Source organism: Aythya fuligula, chromosome 16 (genome assembly GCF_009819795.1).
Source record: "Aythya fuligula isolate bAytFul2 chromosome 16, bAytFul2.pri, whole genome shotgun sequence".
In the NCBI taxonomy this organism is placed as follows: domain Eukaryota; kingdom Metazoa; phylum Chordata; class Aves; order Anseriformes; family Anatidae; genus Aythya; species Aythya fuligula.
The window spans coordinates 15,376,646-15,390,515 of record NC_045574.1 but is presented as its reverse complement, the minus strand read 5'-3'; the positions used below and the strand labels follow the sequence as shown (position 1 = coordinate 15,390,515).

General features: G+C 51.2%; 1 protein-coding gene across 2 annotated transcripts; it reads left to right on the top strand.

Moving 5' to 3' along the window:
* Window positions 1-3: 3 nt before the first annotated feature.
* On the top strand, window positions 4-7,553 carry PLAGL2 (PLAG1 like zinc finger 2). Of its 2 annotated transcripts, XM_032198401.1 has the most exons (4): window positions 4-55; window positions 2,182-2,400; window positions 3,584-3,978; window positions 4,899-7,553. In XM_032198401.1, the coding sequence occupies exons 3-4, from the start codon at window positions 3,716-3,718 to the stop codon at window positions 6,118-6,120; spliced, it is 1,485 nt and encodes a 494-aa protein (XP_032054292.1). In that variant the 5' UTR covers window positions 4-55; window positions 2,182-2,400; window positions 3,584-3,715; the 3' UTR covers window positions 6,121-7,553. The 2 variants fall into 2 exon arrangements, with proteins under 2 accessions (XP_032054292.1, XP_032054293.1); XM_032198402.1 differs by lacking the exons at window positions 4-55; window positions 2,182-2,400 and adding an exon at window positions 2,854-3,043.
* The last annotated feature ends 6,317 nt before the right edge of the window (window positions 7,554-13,870 follow it).

The window sequence follows — 13,870 nt, the reverse complement described above, 5'->3', positions numbered from 1 at the left end:
TGGGGCCGCCGCGGCCTGCGCCGGAGCCGCGCCTGGCGGGGCCCGGGGGAGCGGGGTGAGTGCGGGGGGGGGGGAGGGGCGGGGCGGGGGCGGCACCGGCTCCCTCCGGACCCCCCCCAACCCGCACCGGCTCCCTCCCGACCTCCCCCTCCTCATCCTCAGCCTCCTCCCGGGGCTGCCCGTGCGCACCGGGGGCGGCACCGGGGGGGTCCCGGTACCGGCAGCGCCCCCCCCCCACACACACACACACCCCCGGGGCCTCCCCTCAGGGCCGGTCCCGGGCTGCTGCCGCCATTGCCTGAGGGGCACCGGGGAGGCCTCAGGGCCGAGCTCCCGGTACCGGGCACCGGGCAGAGGCTCGGGGGGCTCGGCGGGGGCAACCCCGGGGGGCACCGGGGGGCTCGGGGCGGCAGCGGGGCCGTGGGGGGGGGGAGGGAAACGGGGCGGGGGCAGCAGGTGCCTGAGGGCTGCGGCTGGGTGCCTGTAAACGTTACTAATGACAGTTAATTATGGTAATTAATTATGGTAATGATAATAATAAATCAGTGGGAAGCGGCAGCAGGGAAGGGGCAGCGAGGATTTGGCTCAGCGCAGGGGCCGGGCTGAGCTCCCGAGCTGCAGCCCCCGCCCGGTGCTGGGCTCCCACCGGCTGCAGCTCTGCGGGGTCGCCGCCGGGTTCTGCCTGAGCAGGTTGGGGCTTTAACGACGTGGGGAGGCTCAGCAAAGCTGGCCGGGGGGCTCAGCTGGCCGGGGGAGGGAAAATTAGAAAGTAAGAGGCTTTGCAGCAGGGTGAGCCCCTCAGGCACGCTGCTGTGGAACAGCTGGGCCAGGGCAGTGCAGAGGGAAGGGGATGAGGGGGACCCGAGGCCGACCTCACCGGTCCCACCGTGAGTGTGAGCACAGCTGCCTGCGTGCGGGAGGAAAAGGGGCAGCGCTGGAGCAGCTCCTTAGCAGCAGGCAGAAGCCAAGGATGGAGAAATGCAAACTGCACAGTGAAGGGGCCCTTTAGAAAAGAGGAGCTGCAGCTGCAAGGTGTCAGCCAAGCCCTCGTCCCACCGTCCCCGCCACAGCACAGCTCTGCTGTTGCCCAGGTCAGAGACCCGACCCAAGCCCCTTTTGGTGTTGCCTGGAGGTTTTTAACCTGGGTCAGCTCCCCCATGTGGTTCCCAGCACGGCTCTGTCACCGGAGGGCTCTCAAGGGTACTCGGTAAGGAACCGTGCCTGGAGGGGGTTTAACTGCTGGAAGAAACGGTCAGAGCAGGTGGGGGACTCCACGGCAGGGGCTTGCTATGAAGCCAGGGAGGTTTTTGTAGAACTGGGACCTGTCTCACTGCATTCTGGGCAGTGACAGCTGGCTGGGGTGGCCCACGGTCCGTCCTTGTACGCTGCCTTCCAGCTTTCATTCGCACAGACCCGACGTGCACAGTGAAATATTTCCTGTGTGTTGGCAGCCAGTGGGAATCCAGCCCTCAGGTGGATCGTGTTTTTTTCCAGCTTGTTCACTGACAACCTCTCAACCTCTGTAGAACTGAAAGAGAGGAAAATTCTTCTGCTGGGAGTTTTCTGTAACCATCCTATCTGAGGTTCCTGGAGCTTTGTAGCCTGGAAGTGTTTTTCAAGGACTGCATAAGACAAACAGGCTCCTGGTGCTGGCAGCACCGCTGTGATGGAGCACAGGTTAAGTGTCTCCACGCAGCGGTGACTGTTACTCTCTGCTGGCCACAGAGTTTAGGGAAGTGCTGCTGAGAAAGCTGTTTTAAATATGAGCACAGAGGAAAAAAACTCACACCGAGTTTTTAGCCAGGTGTGAGTTGTGTTGTTAACCTCCCAAAGCTCCCTGTCACGGTGCTTACGCTGTTCCTTGTAGGTGAACCAAGCTGCTAAAGAGTTTTCATTGATACTATGCCAGACCCTCATCTTGTGGGCTTTTTTTTTTCTTTCTCACTCTGCAGCTGTCAGCGTCCTGCCACTTGTCTTTAGAATTGGAAACAGACTCAGTAGGCCGTGTCCTTTTTCTTGTGAGAATCTCACAGTTTGTAAGGAAGGTTCATGAAATTTAACAGTAATCAAATACCGAAATTACCAGGTCTTAATTCATTTGGATTTTTGCTCTGAAGGCAACAGGTGGTTTGTGCACCTTACTGTTAAAGGCAGCAAAATTGAAATTTTGTCTCCTTTCAGGTAGCTTTGAAACTGGCACAGATGGCCGAGCGTGTTCGGAGGGAAACAAGCAAATACCTGGAGGAAGTGGCAGAGAGACCTGGAACGTCTACGCAGCCCTGAAGCAGGAGACAGAGAACATTCACCACGTTCAGCACCCATCATACAGAGGTGAAATACCCGCAGCCCTACACGCCAGCAAAGACCTCTCCGAAGCACGGGATTCCTGCAGCCTAAAGGGTAGGGGCAGCCACCACGTCGCGCTGCGTTGTACCAAAGCGGCGCTCAGCAGGCCCGGTCCTTTTTCCTTGCGCTCTGCCTGCGTGGATTCAGCCTGCCCAAAGCTGAATTCTGTTCCTAGCAGACGTTTCCACACCTCCTGCACAGGACGCATTGTCTTGGAGCCATCCCGTTTCCCGGTGTTCCCCGCCCCGAGGGAACGGCTCGGGTATGGCGTTGATTGTGCGGCTGCCGTTATTGTTGTTTCAGCTATTTATAACCCTCGGCGGGGCACTTTCTTCATGGGGGTTGGTTAGTTCCCTCGTAGTTGCACATCCTGCCCGCAACTGGCACTCTTGTTGATGTGCAGGCAGGAAGTTCCTCCCTCTGAAGCAATCATGGAGCGAGAAAGAGCTTGAGGGCTCGATGCTATTTTAAGAAGTTTCTTAGGTAGCTACATTCAGTGAGAGCTTTTCTGAGGTTTCCATTCCATCTCACCACGTACTGGTGTAAGTGCTGGTAGAACCTGCCAGAAATGCAGTACCGTGCCAACGAGACAAACACGACTCAAGACCAACCTGCTAGCAGAGATCAGTAGAAATTTTCTACATAAAAGCCAGCAGAGAATTGCTATAGATTAAGAGGATGCGGGAGGTGCGTTCGGGTGAGTGGGTGACAGTTTGGAGTTCCATAGCGATGGATAAGAGCATGAAAGAAAAAAAATGTTTTAGGAGATGGTCTTGCTAGTGCAGCGTGGTGGTAGGAGAGTGGCTGAGAAAAGAAATAATATCTTAAATTTCTGGTCCAGGGGAGCAAAGAGCAAGAGCAAGGGAGAGTAGCCATGAAGAACGTGAAAAAAGGGGATGAGCACGGTCTGCAAAAGGTGCTGGGAAAGGGCAGGTATTTAAAGCTCCAGAGACACACCCACCTATTTCAGGAGAAAATGCACACAGCAGGTAACGCTGGCTCTCAACAGTTGCACAAACATTGTTCAAAGAAGCTTAACATCATTTTATTCAGGGAGACGGAACAGAGGGTAAGGGAGGAAAGAACCAGGCGTGTTCTGGAGCTGGGAATTTCCCACCTCTGTGAACGTGCAGCGCGAGTGCCTTCGTGCATTTGTAGCACTTGCTGATGCTCACCCGCGTTCGTGTGCTCAGGTGGAAGGTGCAGGGGGTTAACACCAACTCTTCTGTGATTCCAGATGATGATGTTTTGCTGTTAAGGCAGTTTGGTCACAGAGGGCTCCAACTGAAACCGCACCCAGGCAACATCACGGCAAGATGCCAGCAGGCTCGAGTTCTGCTTGACATGGCCACGTTCCACTAGGCCTGCCATGACGGCATTTTTTCCCGGTGTTCCCAACTGGATTCAAGATGCAAAGCAGGAGGAGGAAGAGACAGGCTGGAAATTAGTTCCCAGGCCAAGAGGTGAAGAGACCGCAAGTCAGGGAAAATGCCACTGTGAAATATCAGAGACCTCCTTCACTAATGTGGACAAGCTGAGAACTCACACGCTTTCTCATACTGAGCAGAGACCGTACAACTGCCCCCAGCTGCACTGTGGCAAAGCCTTTGCTTCTAAGTACAAGCTGTATAGGTAGGTAACTGCTGAGGGCCTCTGCAGAACAATGCTCCTCTGCCAGAAGAGAGGGGAAAACCCCTCCGACATGTTTTTTTGATTGAATTTCTGAGAAGGTGGAGGAGGGGGAATGCCCTTGTTACCTTGCGAAGCAGTTGAGTCCCAGACATTACCATACTTGGCATCTCTTTAAGCACCTTCCAGAGAACCTCAGATAATACTTTATCCTGAGCTCAAGACGTTTTCTGTTTTACTAAGGAGGAAATTGAAGCAGAAAGTGAAGTTCACAGATTAAAAACCAAAAAGAAAAGCAAGAATAGCATTCACATTTCCTAAGCCCTGCCTCTGTAACTTTTTAATCAGAAGTATTTCTATGGCACTATTGCTCTAGCATGAAGAAGTAGAGCTCCCATTTCCGTACTGAAATATAGAATAGTTAAATGATGTGATCGTTAGGAACTTGAAGTGATGAACAGTGTCAGAGCGTAAGGTACCAAGGTAAAATCAGTCCGCAGTGGCTGTCAACAGACATTGCCACCACCTGGTGCTTCCTGATGACGTGAAGCCATCTCATCAGCGGACGAGCATTTCTTGTCCCAAACTGCTACGACTTTCTTTGTCCTTTCCCCCTTTGGTAGCCTCAACAGAGAGCAGGAGCTGAGTAGGTGACTGAAGTACCCGTCCGCAGAGGTGACACGTTCTAGGGAGGCCAGGAACTGCTGAGACAGACCCTAACCGTGGCTCGAGATGTTGTGCTTCTGTGCCTGGAGAGTCGCTGCTGCCCGGGCTGTCAGTTCAGCACCGCTCGGCGGCGTTAAAATGCCCCCTGGGATTTCTGTGGCGTACAGTGTAGGACGCAAGGAACGGTTTGAAAAAGTAGCATGTGTTCTCCTAGGGCTTGGCCGCTAGTCTAAACTTTCCCGCTTTTCTCCCAAAAGGCATATGGCCACTCACTCTGCTCAGAAGCCTCATCAGTGCATGTACTGCGAGAAGATGTTTCACCGGAAAGATCACCTCCGCAACCACCTGCAGACCCACGATCCCAACAAGGAGGCCCTCCACTGCCCCGAGTGCGGCAAGAACTACAACACCAAGCTCGGTTTCAGGCGGCACCTGGCCATGCACGCGGCTGCCAGCGGTGACCTGAGCTGCAAGGTGTGCCTGCAGACCTTCGAAAGCACCCAGGTCCTGCTGGAGCACCTCAAAGCTCATTCCAGGCGGGCTTCTGGCGGGGCGAAGGAAAAGAAGCATCCGTGTGACCACTGCGACAGGCGCTTCTACACCCGGAAAGATGTGCGGAGACACTTGGTGGTGCACACGGGACGGAAGGATTTCCTGTGCCAGTACTGCGCTCAGAGGTTTGGGCGGAAGGATCATCTGACCAGGCACATGAAGAAAAGCCACTCCCAGGAACTGCTGAAGATTAAGACGGAGCCCGTTGACATGCTGGGGCTCCTGAGCTGCAGCTCGTCTGTAGCTGTGAAAGAAGAGCTGAGTCCCGTCCTGTGTATGGCATCCAGAGACATGATAGGTGGTAAGAGCTTCCCTGGCATGCTGCCCGTGGGCATGTACAGCACGCATCTCCAAACCATGCCAAGCTCAGGAATGCCCCATTCTTTGGTTCCTAATTCTCTTCCCATGGGAATGAGTTATCCTCTGGAGTCTTCTTCTCCCATCTCCTCCCCACCGCAACCTCCTCCAAAGTATCAGCTTGGATCTACCTCATATTTGCCTGAGAAACTACCCAAAGTAGAGGTGGACAGCTTTTTGTCAGACTTCCCTGGCAGCCTGTCTCTCTCATCTGGTGAGCCTCAGTCCTCTTCGCCTCAGCCACCCCCCCTGGATGAGGCTTTGCTTTCCAAGAGCCCTGCTAACCTTTCAGAGGCTCTCTGTGCTGCTAACATGGACTTCTCTCATCTTCTTGGCTTCCTCCCCCTAAATCTTCCTCCTTGCAATCCACCCGTGTCTTCAGGGGGATTGGTCATGGGCTACTCACAGGGGGAGACGCAGCCACTGCTTACCACTTTGCAACATCAACCTCAAGAATCTCCTGGAGCTGGGGCCTCCCTGAACTTTGGGCCCCTTCATTCATTGCCCCCCGTCTTCACCTCCAGCTTGAGCACAACCACGCTGCCACGTTTCCACCAGGCGTTCCAATAAGCTGCAAATAGCACTGGAGAACAGATCTTTCGGCCACCCTTCTGCGGAGAGCCTTAAAAACGCACAACTCTTCCTTCCCTTTGGGGTGCGAAAGCTTTGCAGAGCTGTTTCAGCCAGGAGGTTCTGATCTCTGGAGGGAGCACTTGTAGACTGGAACGGCAGAGATCCCCGTGCGAGTCCCAGTCCTGTACAGCAGAGAGTTTTCAGCTAATAGACTGGATATATTTTATCTAATTCTTAATCTGTGAATCAGGAGCCACACTTAGCACTGACCTTCCCTGAGAGCCTGGAGCGACGTTCCTCTTTGGGAAGGGCTCGTCCCTGAGAAGGAGTTGAGACTCTTTCATCCGGGGCTAAACTTTTGAAGAGTCCAGCTTCCATTTCATGTTATGACACTGCAATTCTGGCAAAACAGCCGATACCTTCACACGGAGAAGGAGAAGTCAGGACGCCCGCTGTGTATGAAGCCAACGGGGAAGAGGCTGTCCTTCCCCACTACCTCTCATCCCATCACCTCGTACAGCTTACTCCACCGAATCCAGCTTACTCCACATCAGTGTTAAGCACCGAGACCGTTTACATGGCGAATTCAGCTACGTCTCCTCGTTCCTCGTTGCGGAGCCGTTAGGTTAAACTCATTTCAGTGACCTTTGTTTACACAATGCAAATCTCTTCCCACCGTTACAAACATAGGAGGCACCAGGATACACTGGCTTTATATCTGGTGTAGCTAGAACACTGTTTACACGAGGAAGTCAGGTTGCACTGATTTCTCTTCACTTATCACGTTCTTCCCCCATGGGGAAATACACTGCTTTTTCGGACCATTTCAGCCCCTGCCACTGCAGGCAGCAGCTCCCTGTGTATTTTCTCTGACTATCCACGTGTCAAGGGGATGGAGCAGCTCGCAGAACTTAGCTTGTTTTTGTGGTGTGTGGATAAAGCCCTTTTAAGTATCTCCCGCAGGCAAACAGATCGTGCATCTGTTCTGGAAACCAAAGCATGTGAAGGAGCTGGGTGAGGAGGGGGCAGCAGCACTGAGCACCGTCCGACCAGGCACGGGTGGGAACGAGCCTCAGGCCCCCACTCCACGGGTTCCCTTGAGATGAGGAACAGAGTACGAGTTTCTAGTGTTTGGTTTGTTGTTTGTTGGTTGTTTTTTTTGTTTGTTCGTTTTGTTTTTTAACCACAACAGTTCAGTGAGGTCAGTACCCTTCTGGCTTATCTACGAAGCAGTCTCAAGAGATAGATTTTTATTTTTTTTTAAACCTCTGTCGTAGGGTGATAACAGCAAGGAGTTGGGAGGAAAAATTGGTCCCAGCTTCATTTACACTCTGGTACTGTACTTGAAGCATTTTTCCCAACACTAATAGTTGCAACAAATGCTGAGAGTTTGGGCCTGCAGTCACCCTTCCACTTTGGATTTGGTTCCACTGCCCTTTTTGTTCTCTCTTTTTTTTTTTTTTGAGCCTTGCCTCTTGAAGTTCTGCTTCCCTTGCTCCCTGCCCCACCTCTTAAACTCTTCCCCGGACTGTCTCCCTCCCGAGGGCAGGAGGGTTACACTGCTAAGTGGCAGCGAGCTGCTGGGTGTCATTTAGCATTGTCTCGTCTCCTGCTCTCGTTTTCCTGGGCCCTGGTGTTGAAGCAATGACACGTGGAGGTCACTCACCCTACAGTAGTCCATGTTTGTGATTACAGACGTGCAGATCCTTGTACCTCAGCATGCAGGAACCACTGTAGGTAATATAAACCAGGAAATCTGTCAGTATTTTTCTCTATAAATCCAGAAAATGCAAAATCTACCTCTATTCTGTTATCTCAGCTCCTTCCGTGAAGCCAGATGCTGCCCTTGCTCAGCTCCCCAGAGCACCCCCACTGCAGTCAGGAGTTACCTTCTGCTGGGCCACCGATCCCACAGCCTGACATCAGCCGTGCCTCGTGTTTCATGGGCTTGTCCCCGTTCCATTTTGCCCACAAATTTTATTTTAATTTAGCTTAGGAATTCCTCCCAGAAGGGCTGTTTAGCGATCCATTGATTCTCCAAACCATAGATCATTTGTTTTAGGTTAGCCAGCGATGCTGCAAATAATACTTTTGTATCAAAATGTAATATAAGATTTATTTACCTCAGCAATATCCTGTGGCAATGATCTCCCCGAGTTAAATGCAGTACTTCCTTTTCCCCACCGTAAACGTTGCCTTTCAAAGTTCAACGAGTGCCTTCTTGTTCTCTAACATAGAAAAGGTAAATAGGGCATTGCAGCTAGTCTTCTGTTTACCACCACTGAATACCTCAGTCCCCTCTCCTACCGCTTTTCTCTTGGCACACCGAAGAGTTTCTCACCGTTATCAATAATATGCAAGCCTTACCCCTGTCTTCAGCTGAGAATTTTTTTTTTTTGAGAAATAAATGGCCAGAACTGATCACTTACTGCAAGTGAGGATTAGCAGAGTTACGCGATGCCATCGCACACCTTCTTCTTCCCCTTCCAAGTATTCAGCTTTCTTGCTTTTTGCCTGCATTGTACTCTCAACAGATGTCATCACTGGAATTCCTTTAGCAGCGGTAGCTAAACTTAGAGCCAGGCATCTTTTTCCTCCCAGTAGTCTGTCAAAGAATAAATGGAATTCATTTCACTATTATTTGCATGTGTGATTTGCTTTCCACAGCCACCCTAACGATCGGACTTGCAGAAACATTTGTTAATTAAATGAAAGTTGAAACCAGCAAGGGGAGCGTGTTTGCAGACAGCGTGCACAAGCTGATACCAGATATTTACACTGGAAACTGGAGTCAAAGTTTCTGCTGCACAGCAGAGCTTAGCACTTGCAAAGAGTTTCTCAGCCAGTCTAAAACTACCGCGTCTGTTTGCACCTGAAAGCGTCTCCTTCCACCTGAAGTACTGAGGAATTATTTACTGAAGCTGATCGGTGAATATCTTTTAGCTGATTGTAACAAAAGACTACGACAAGCTAAGATATGCCACTTAAATCTAAATTCTTTAGGAGGCGTGTACTGAGCTGTTAGAAAAATCAGAAGTCAGCTTAGACAAGCTCTTGCTAGTGCTAGTTGTAGGTAGAGTGCAGCATCGTGCTTGCCACGCCGTGAGGATGTCCGGGCTGTGCTGCAGCAAGCAATTGCTCTGGTTGTGCACAGGATATTTGTGAGGGAATGGCTCCCATTATGATAGTTACATGGTGATAAAAAGTTTCAGCCCAGAAAGTTTTTTTTTTCTTTTAAATCAAGGTTTAGGGAGGTTTAAGTCAACGTCCTGCTTTCTCCCATAACATTGTGATTAACAGGGAGTGAGAGACTGCAGGGAAAAAGGTGAATGTGAAGTGTTCCTTAACCAGAGACCCAGAGCATCGGTGTCAGCGACCGCAGCACCAAGCCTTAGGGTTACAGCGCAGCGTTGGGCAGGCAGCTGAGGACAGCGGGTACGGGGCTGCAGGTGCTGGGTACCTTTGCAAGTCAAACAGGACAAACACAAATTAAGCCATCTGGAGAGGCACAAAATGCTTTGATAGAAGAGCGGAGTTTTTAAAGCAATATTTTCAGAGAGACTGAATAAATATAGGAGACGGCAAGCTAGGTGGGGTCTTATGCTGAAATAGGGCAGCGGGGACTCAGCAGGATTTGAGGCACTGAGCACCAGGTGTAGGAGAGGAAAACTCTGAATGGCTCTGTCAGAACTGCTGAGCCTCATCTGCAATAAACACTGTGCCAGCAGACTTCTCATTCTCTTAGCCTACTAAGTGCAAGACAGACTGCAAAGATGCAGAGCATTTTAAATGCTAAATGGGCTTCAGGGGGAGTGCCCCCGGACCCTCCCATTGTGTTGTCTTTATTCCAGGCACGTCTGTAGCAGAAAGGTGTCAACAGATTGAGCCCGAGAGGAGCAGCTACAGCAAATAATTGGCCAGAAGGGCTTAGTTAAGTAAAGAAATATTCTGAAATATTCTGGAGTGTGGCTGACGAGGGTTCAAGACCTGCAGGCACCGTGCAGATGCCTGAGATACAATTAGAGAGCACAAGGCTGTGAAAGGACAGGACGTGACACAAACGCCAGCAATTACAAATCAGAACGTCCCTCGGGTATCAAAAAGGCACGGACACAGTGTCCCACTGAAATAGGAACAATTCCAGCTCCTTCATCAGAAAACACGCAGGACAAGCCACTTCTGGGGCAGCGCAGGGTTAACTCACCTAGCCAGCCCTTCCCGGGCTCAGATTTCTGGAGCTGTGTGAAAGTCTGAAGATCTTTTTCCCCATGGGATTACAGCTTGCTCAAAATCCATTTGTATGAAGGAACAACATGTTAACTTGCATTTGTTTCCACTGAATTTCACTTGACAGAATGTCCACGTACGGCGTTTTGACAGATCCTGTTCAGCTGTCTCACAATAGCGCCTGCTCTTTAGCCTTCGTGTTGAAAAATGTTGTCACTTCAATGGGAATCCCTTTTTTCCCTCTGGTAGATTGATGATTTCAGTACTTTTGTTGGGAGCTCAGCTCTTTGTTCTTTAATTCCTTCCTTGCTGACAGGTGAATAGCAGCTGCCTGGAAGATTTCCTGCAGTTCGCCGTTAAAAATCCCTATTTCCTTTCTCTGACATTGCATCACTTTTGCTATCTGCAAAGAATAATCCCACAGAGGCATTTTCTACCGCCTGCAATTAAAATTTTTACAAAGAAATCTTCAAAGATGCTCCCCCCATCACCCTACCTTCCTGCTTATCCTCTCTAATCCTGGCTACTCAGCCTCACTGAATTCTCCCTTGGGTGCCTATTTTTCAGCTAATTGCTTGCCCAAGCCCAGCAGACTGCCACCAGTGCACGGCTCCGAGCAGAATGGCTCGAACAGAACCACTTCGTTAAAACTTCACGGGTTTTCATCTTTTTCCAAAATTTGTTTCATTTTTTGTTACTCATTTCTTCCCATGTGATCTGCACCCAGCCCCGCACGCTTGCACACACCACGCACCGCTGAGCGCTTCGGACCTCAGGAGCAGGTCAAGCAAAATTCTTCCTGGGTCTGATTTTGCAATGACCAAATAGATCGTTTTCTGCTTTTTACAAATCACATGCTGGAATTAAATTTGCTTTCCCATTGAAAGCACGCTTTGTTTCCGTGCATACAGGTGCCTTCTGCGCATTTCTGTGCCTTCTGCATCGTCTGCGCTGGGTGCTCGCAGCTGAAGCTGGGGCTCCAATAATTCCCTCCAGCAGTGCCTGAACAGCAGCACACGCAAAGAACTCGTGTGGCATGGAGGTACCTTCCGTCAGGCTGGAGCTCACTGAGACAAGGAAAGTTAAACACTGCAAAGAAAGAACAGGGATTTGGAATCTTTTTTTTTTTTTTTTTTTTTTTTTTTTAATTGCCGTTAAAGGTTAGCTCATCATTTTCAGTTAGGGGAACAATCCTCAACAGGAAAACATCTCGTTAACAACACCCCCCAGCCTCCTTTTCTAAGTTACCCTCACCTTCACTCTCGCCCTCTATTTCACATCCCGTGTCTCTCTCTGAAACTACTATGCAAACAGACAGCCAGGGCCGATGGATAACGTACTGAGACGAAAGAAAAGCTCCACGTAAAGCCCACGGGACAGGAAGAGCTGCCACGTGTCACTCAGCACATGGGCCTGGTGAAAAGCTCCCACGCAGGTGCCTGCCCCAGCTGCCTCTTTTCCTTCACAGCTCACTGTCCTGTGCTGGAAGGTAACACCTGAGCTGCTGCTTTCCGTGCAGGCAGAGCTGGCCGTGAGCAGCTGCAGTTACTGCCGCTGGAAGCCTGGCCTGAGTTTCTGACTCCTCCTTGCCCTACTGAGTGCCTACGCCTTGACTTTTTCTTGTGCTAGTGTTCCCTAATACCTAGAAACTATTTTTAGAAAGCTTCTTTTGTAATACTTGTACTGGCATTTTACTTGAATGAGGATATTGGACAAAAAAAAAAAAAAAGTAGAGACGTCTGCCTTCGAAGCAGTCACGAGAGGGAACCTGTGGAAGCCACGAGGATTCACCCCGGGAAGCTGTCACACAACGAAACTGCTGCTGGAGGAGAAGCTGCTGCGGGGCCCTCACAGCTGCATCCCGCTGAGAATCCTGGCCCAAAAGGGCAGCACCACTTCTGCTCCTGCCACAAGCCGAGGGCAGCACCTGATCCGGAGCCTGCAGAGGTCCTGCTGTAAGGTGGGGGCTTGGGATTTCTCAGCCCTGGTGGCTGATGGCAGGGGTTCAGCTCCTTTCCCTGCAGCTGCAGCCCGTGCCAGCCCCAGTACCTGACCTCTTCCTGCAGCTACAGCTGGCAGAGCCAGAGCTTCCCCTCGTTAAAGCGTGAGTGGTTTTCTAAAAATAAACTTTCTAGCACTTTTACACACGTTGAATAACCTCGTAATGGAGTATTTTGGGGGCTATAAACAAGGTTTTTAAATCGTAAAAATATGAAGTGCCATTAGGAAATGTACAATTCGCAACTGAAGTTAGCTCTTTCCTTGTCTTGCAAAATGAACTTCAAATTGGAAGTTTTTTTTAATAAGGAAGGTGTTCATTAAAAACATTTGAATTACTTGCCTTGAGTGTTGTTTTGGAGGGGAACGGGGTTTTTGGTTGGCCTGTTTTAAAGTAAAGACAGAATCACAAAGCAAGTCAAAGGCCCAGCTTCCTACCTGCATCCACACAGACTTCTGAATCTCTTCCGAGCAGAGCAGAGCACCAGGGAAGGACAGGGATCCTGCCTGGGACACAGCAACAGCCAGTGCCGTTATCTGGTGTCAAGGAGAAAAACGTCAGCCAGGAACTTTGGTGCCCTGCACAAGGGCAGGGGACCCAGCACCAAAACTTAGAGCTGAAGCCACGAGCACCTCGCTGACACCGGCTGCAGAGGCTTTTTGACAGAGACAAAAAAAAAGGATTCTGCCCTCACAGAAATCTCTTCTCAGGCCGTGGTTTAAAAGCTGACAGTCATTTCTCACTGCTCACATGCTTTTCTGGGTACGATTTCATTTTTGTTCTTAATGCAGCCTGGCAAAGTGCTGCTGCCTTCATTGTGCTCAGTCTCAGCCCAGGAGGAAGCGGCACACTTCGGTCTGCTTCAAAATGAAAAACGAGCTCGGCACAGATCGTCCTGCTGGTGGAGCTGAAGTCTTCCTTCACCCTTTTTAAGGGTGGAATTGACTGCTCCAGTGATTTTTGATTAAAAATTTAAGCTATTTCCCCACCGGCCTTGGCAGCTGATCAGTGTCATGGACCTCCAGCAGCCACCAGCAGCCCCATAACGTGCCCCCAGCCAGAGCTGCTCGCGCCCCATCGCTCTGCTGGGCAAAAATCCCAAGGGAGCTCGCTGCCCCTCCTGCACCCACCGCCTCTGAAGGGAGCTGTGCCCACAAACGCCCCACGGAGCAGAAACACACAAGGGCTGGTGGTAAAAACACCGAGCTGAGAGCTAACAGTGGAGGGGCACCTTCTGATAGCACCGCACAGCTCCAGAACGGAGCAGGGAACGCGGCTCCCTCAGCTGTAGGCTCACCATGGGAGGGATGTGAGCAGGGAAGGCGTTTCCCTCAGCTGTAGGCTCCCAGCCCCACTGCTCCAAAGCCCCACGGAGCTGCCACGCACGCTGCCAGCCCTCGGCAGTCCCCTCGTGGTGCTCCAGCCCTTGGTGCTGCGCGAGTCGAGCCGCGCGTTGCACGCCGAGAGAACCGAGTTGCCTAAAGCCTTCTTCCCGCACAGCACACGACAGCCAGGAACAAA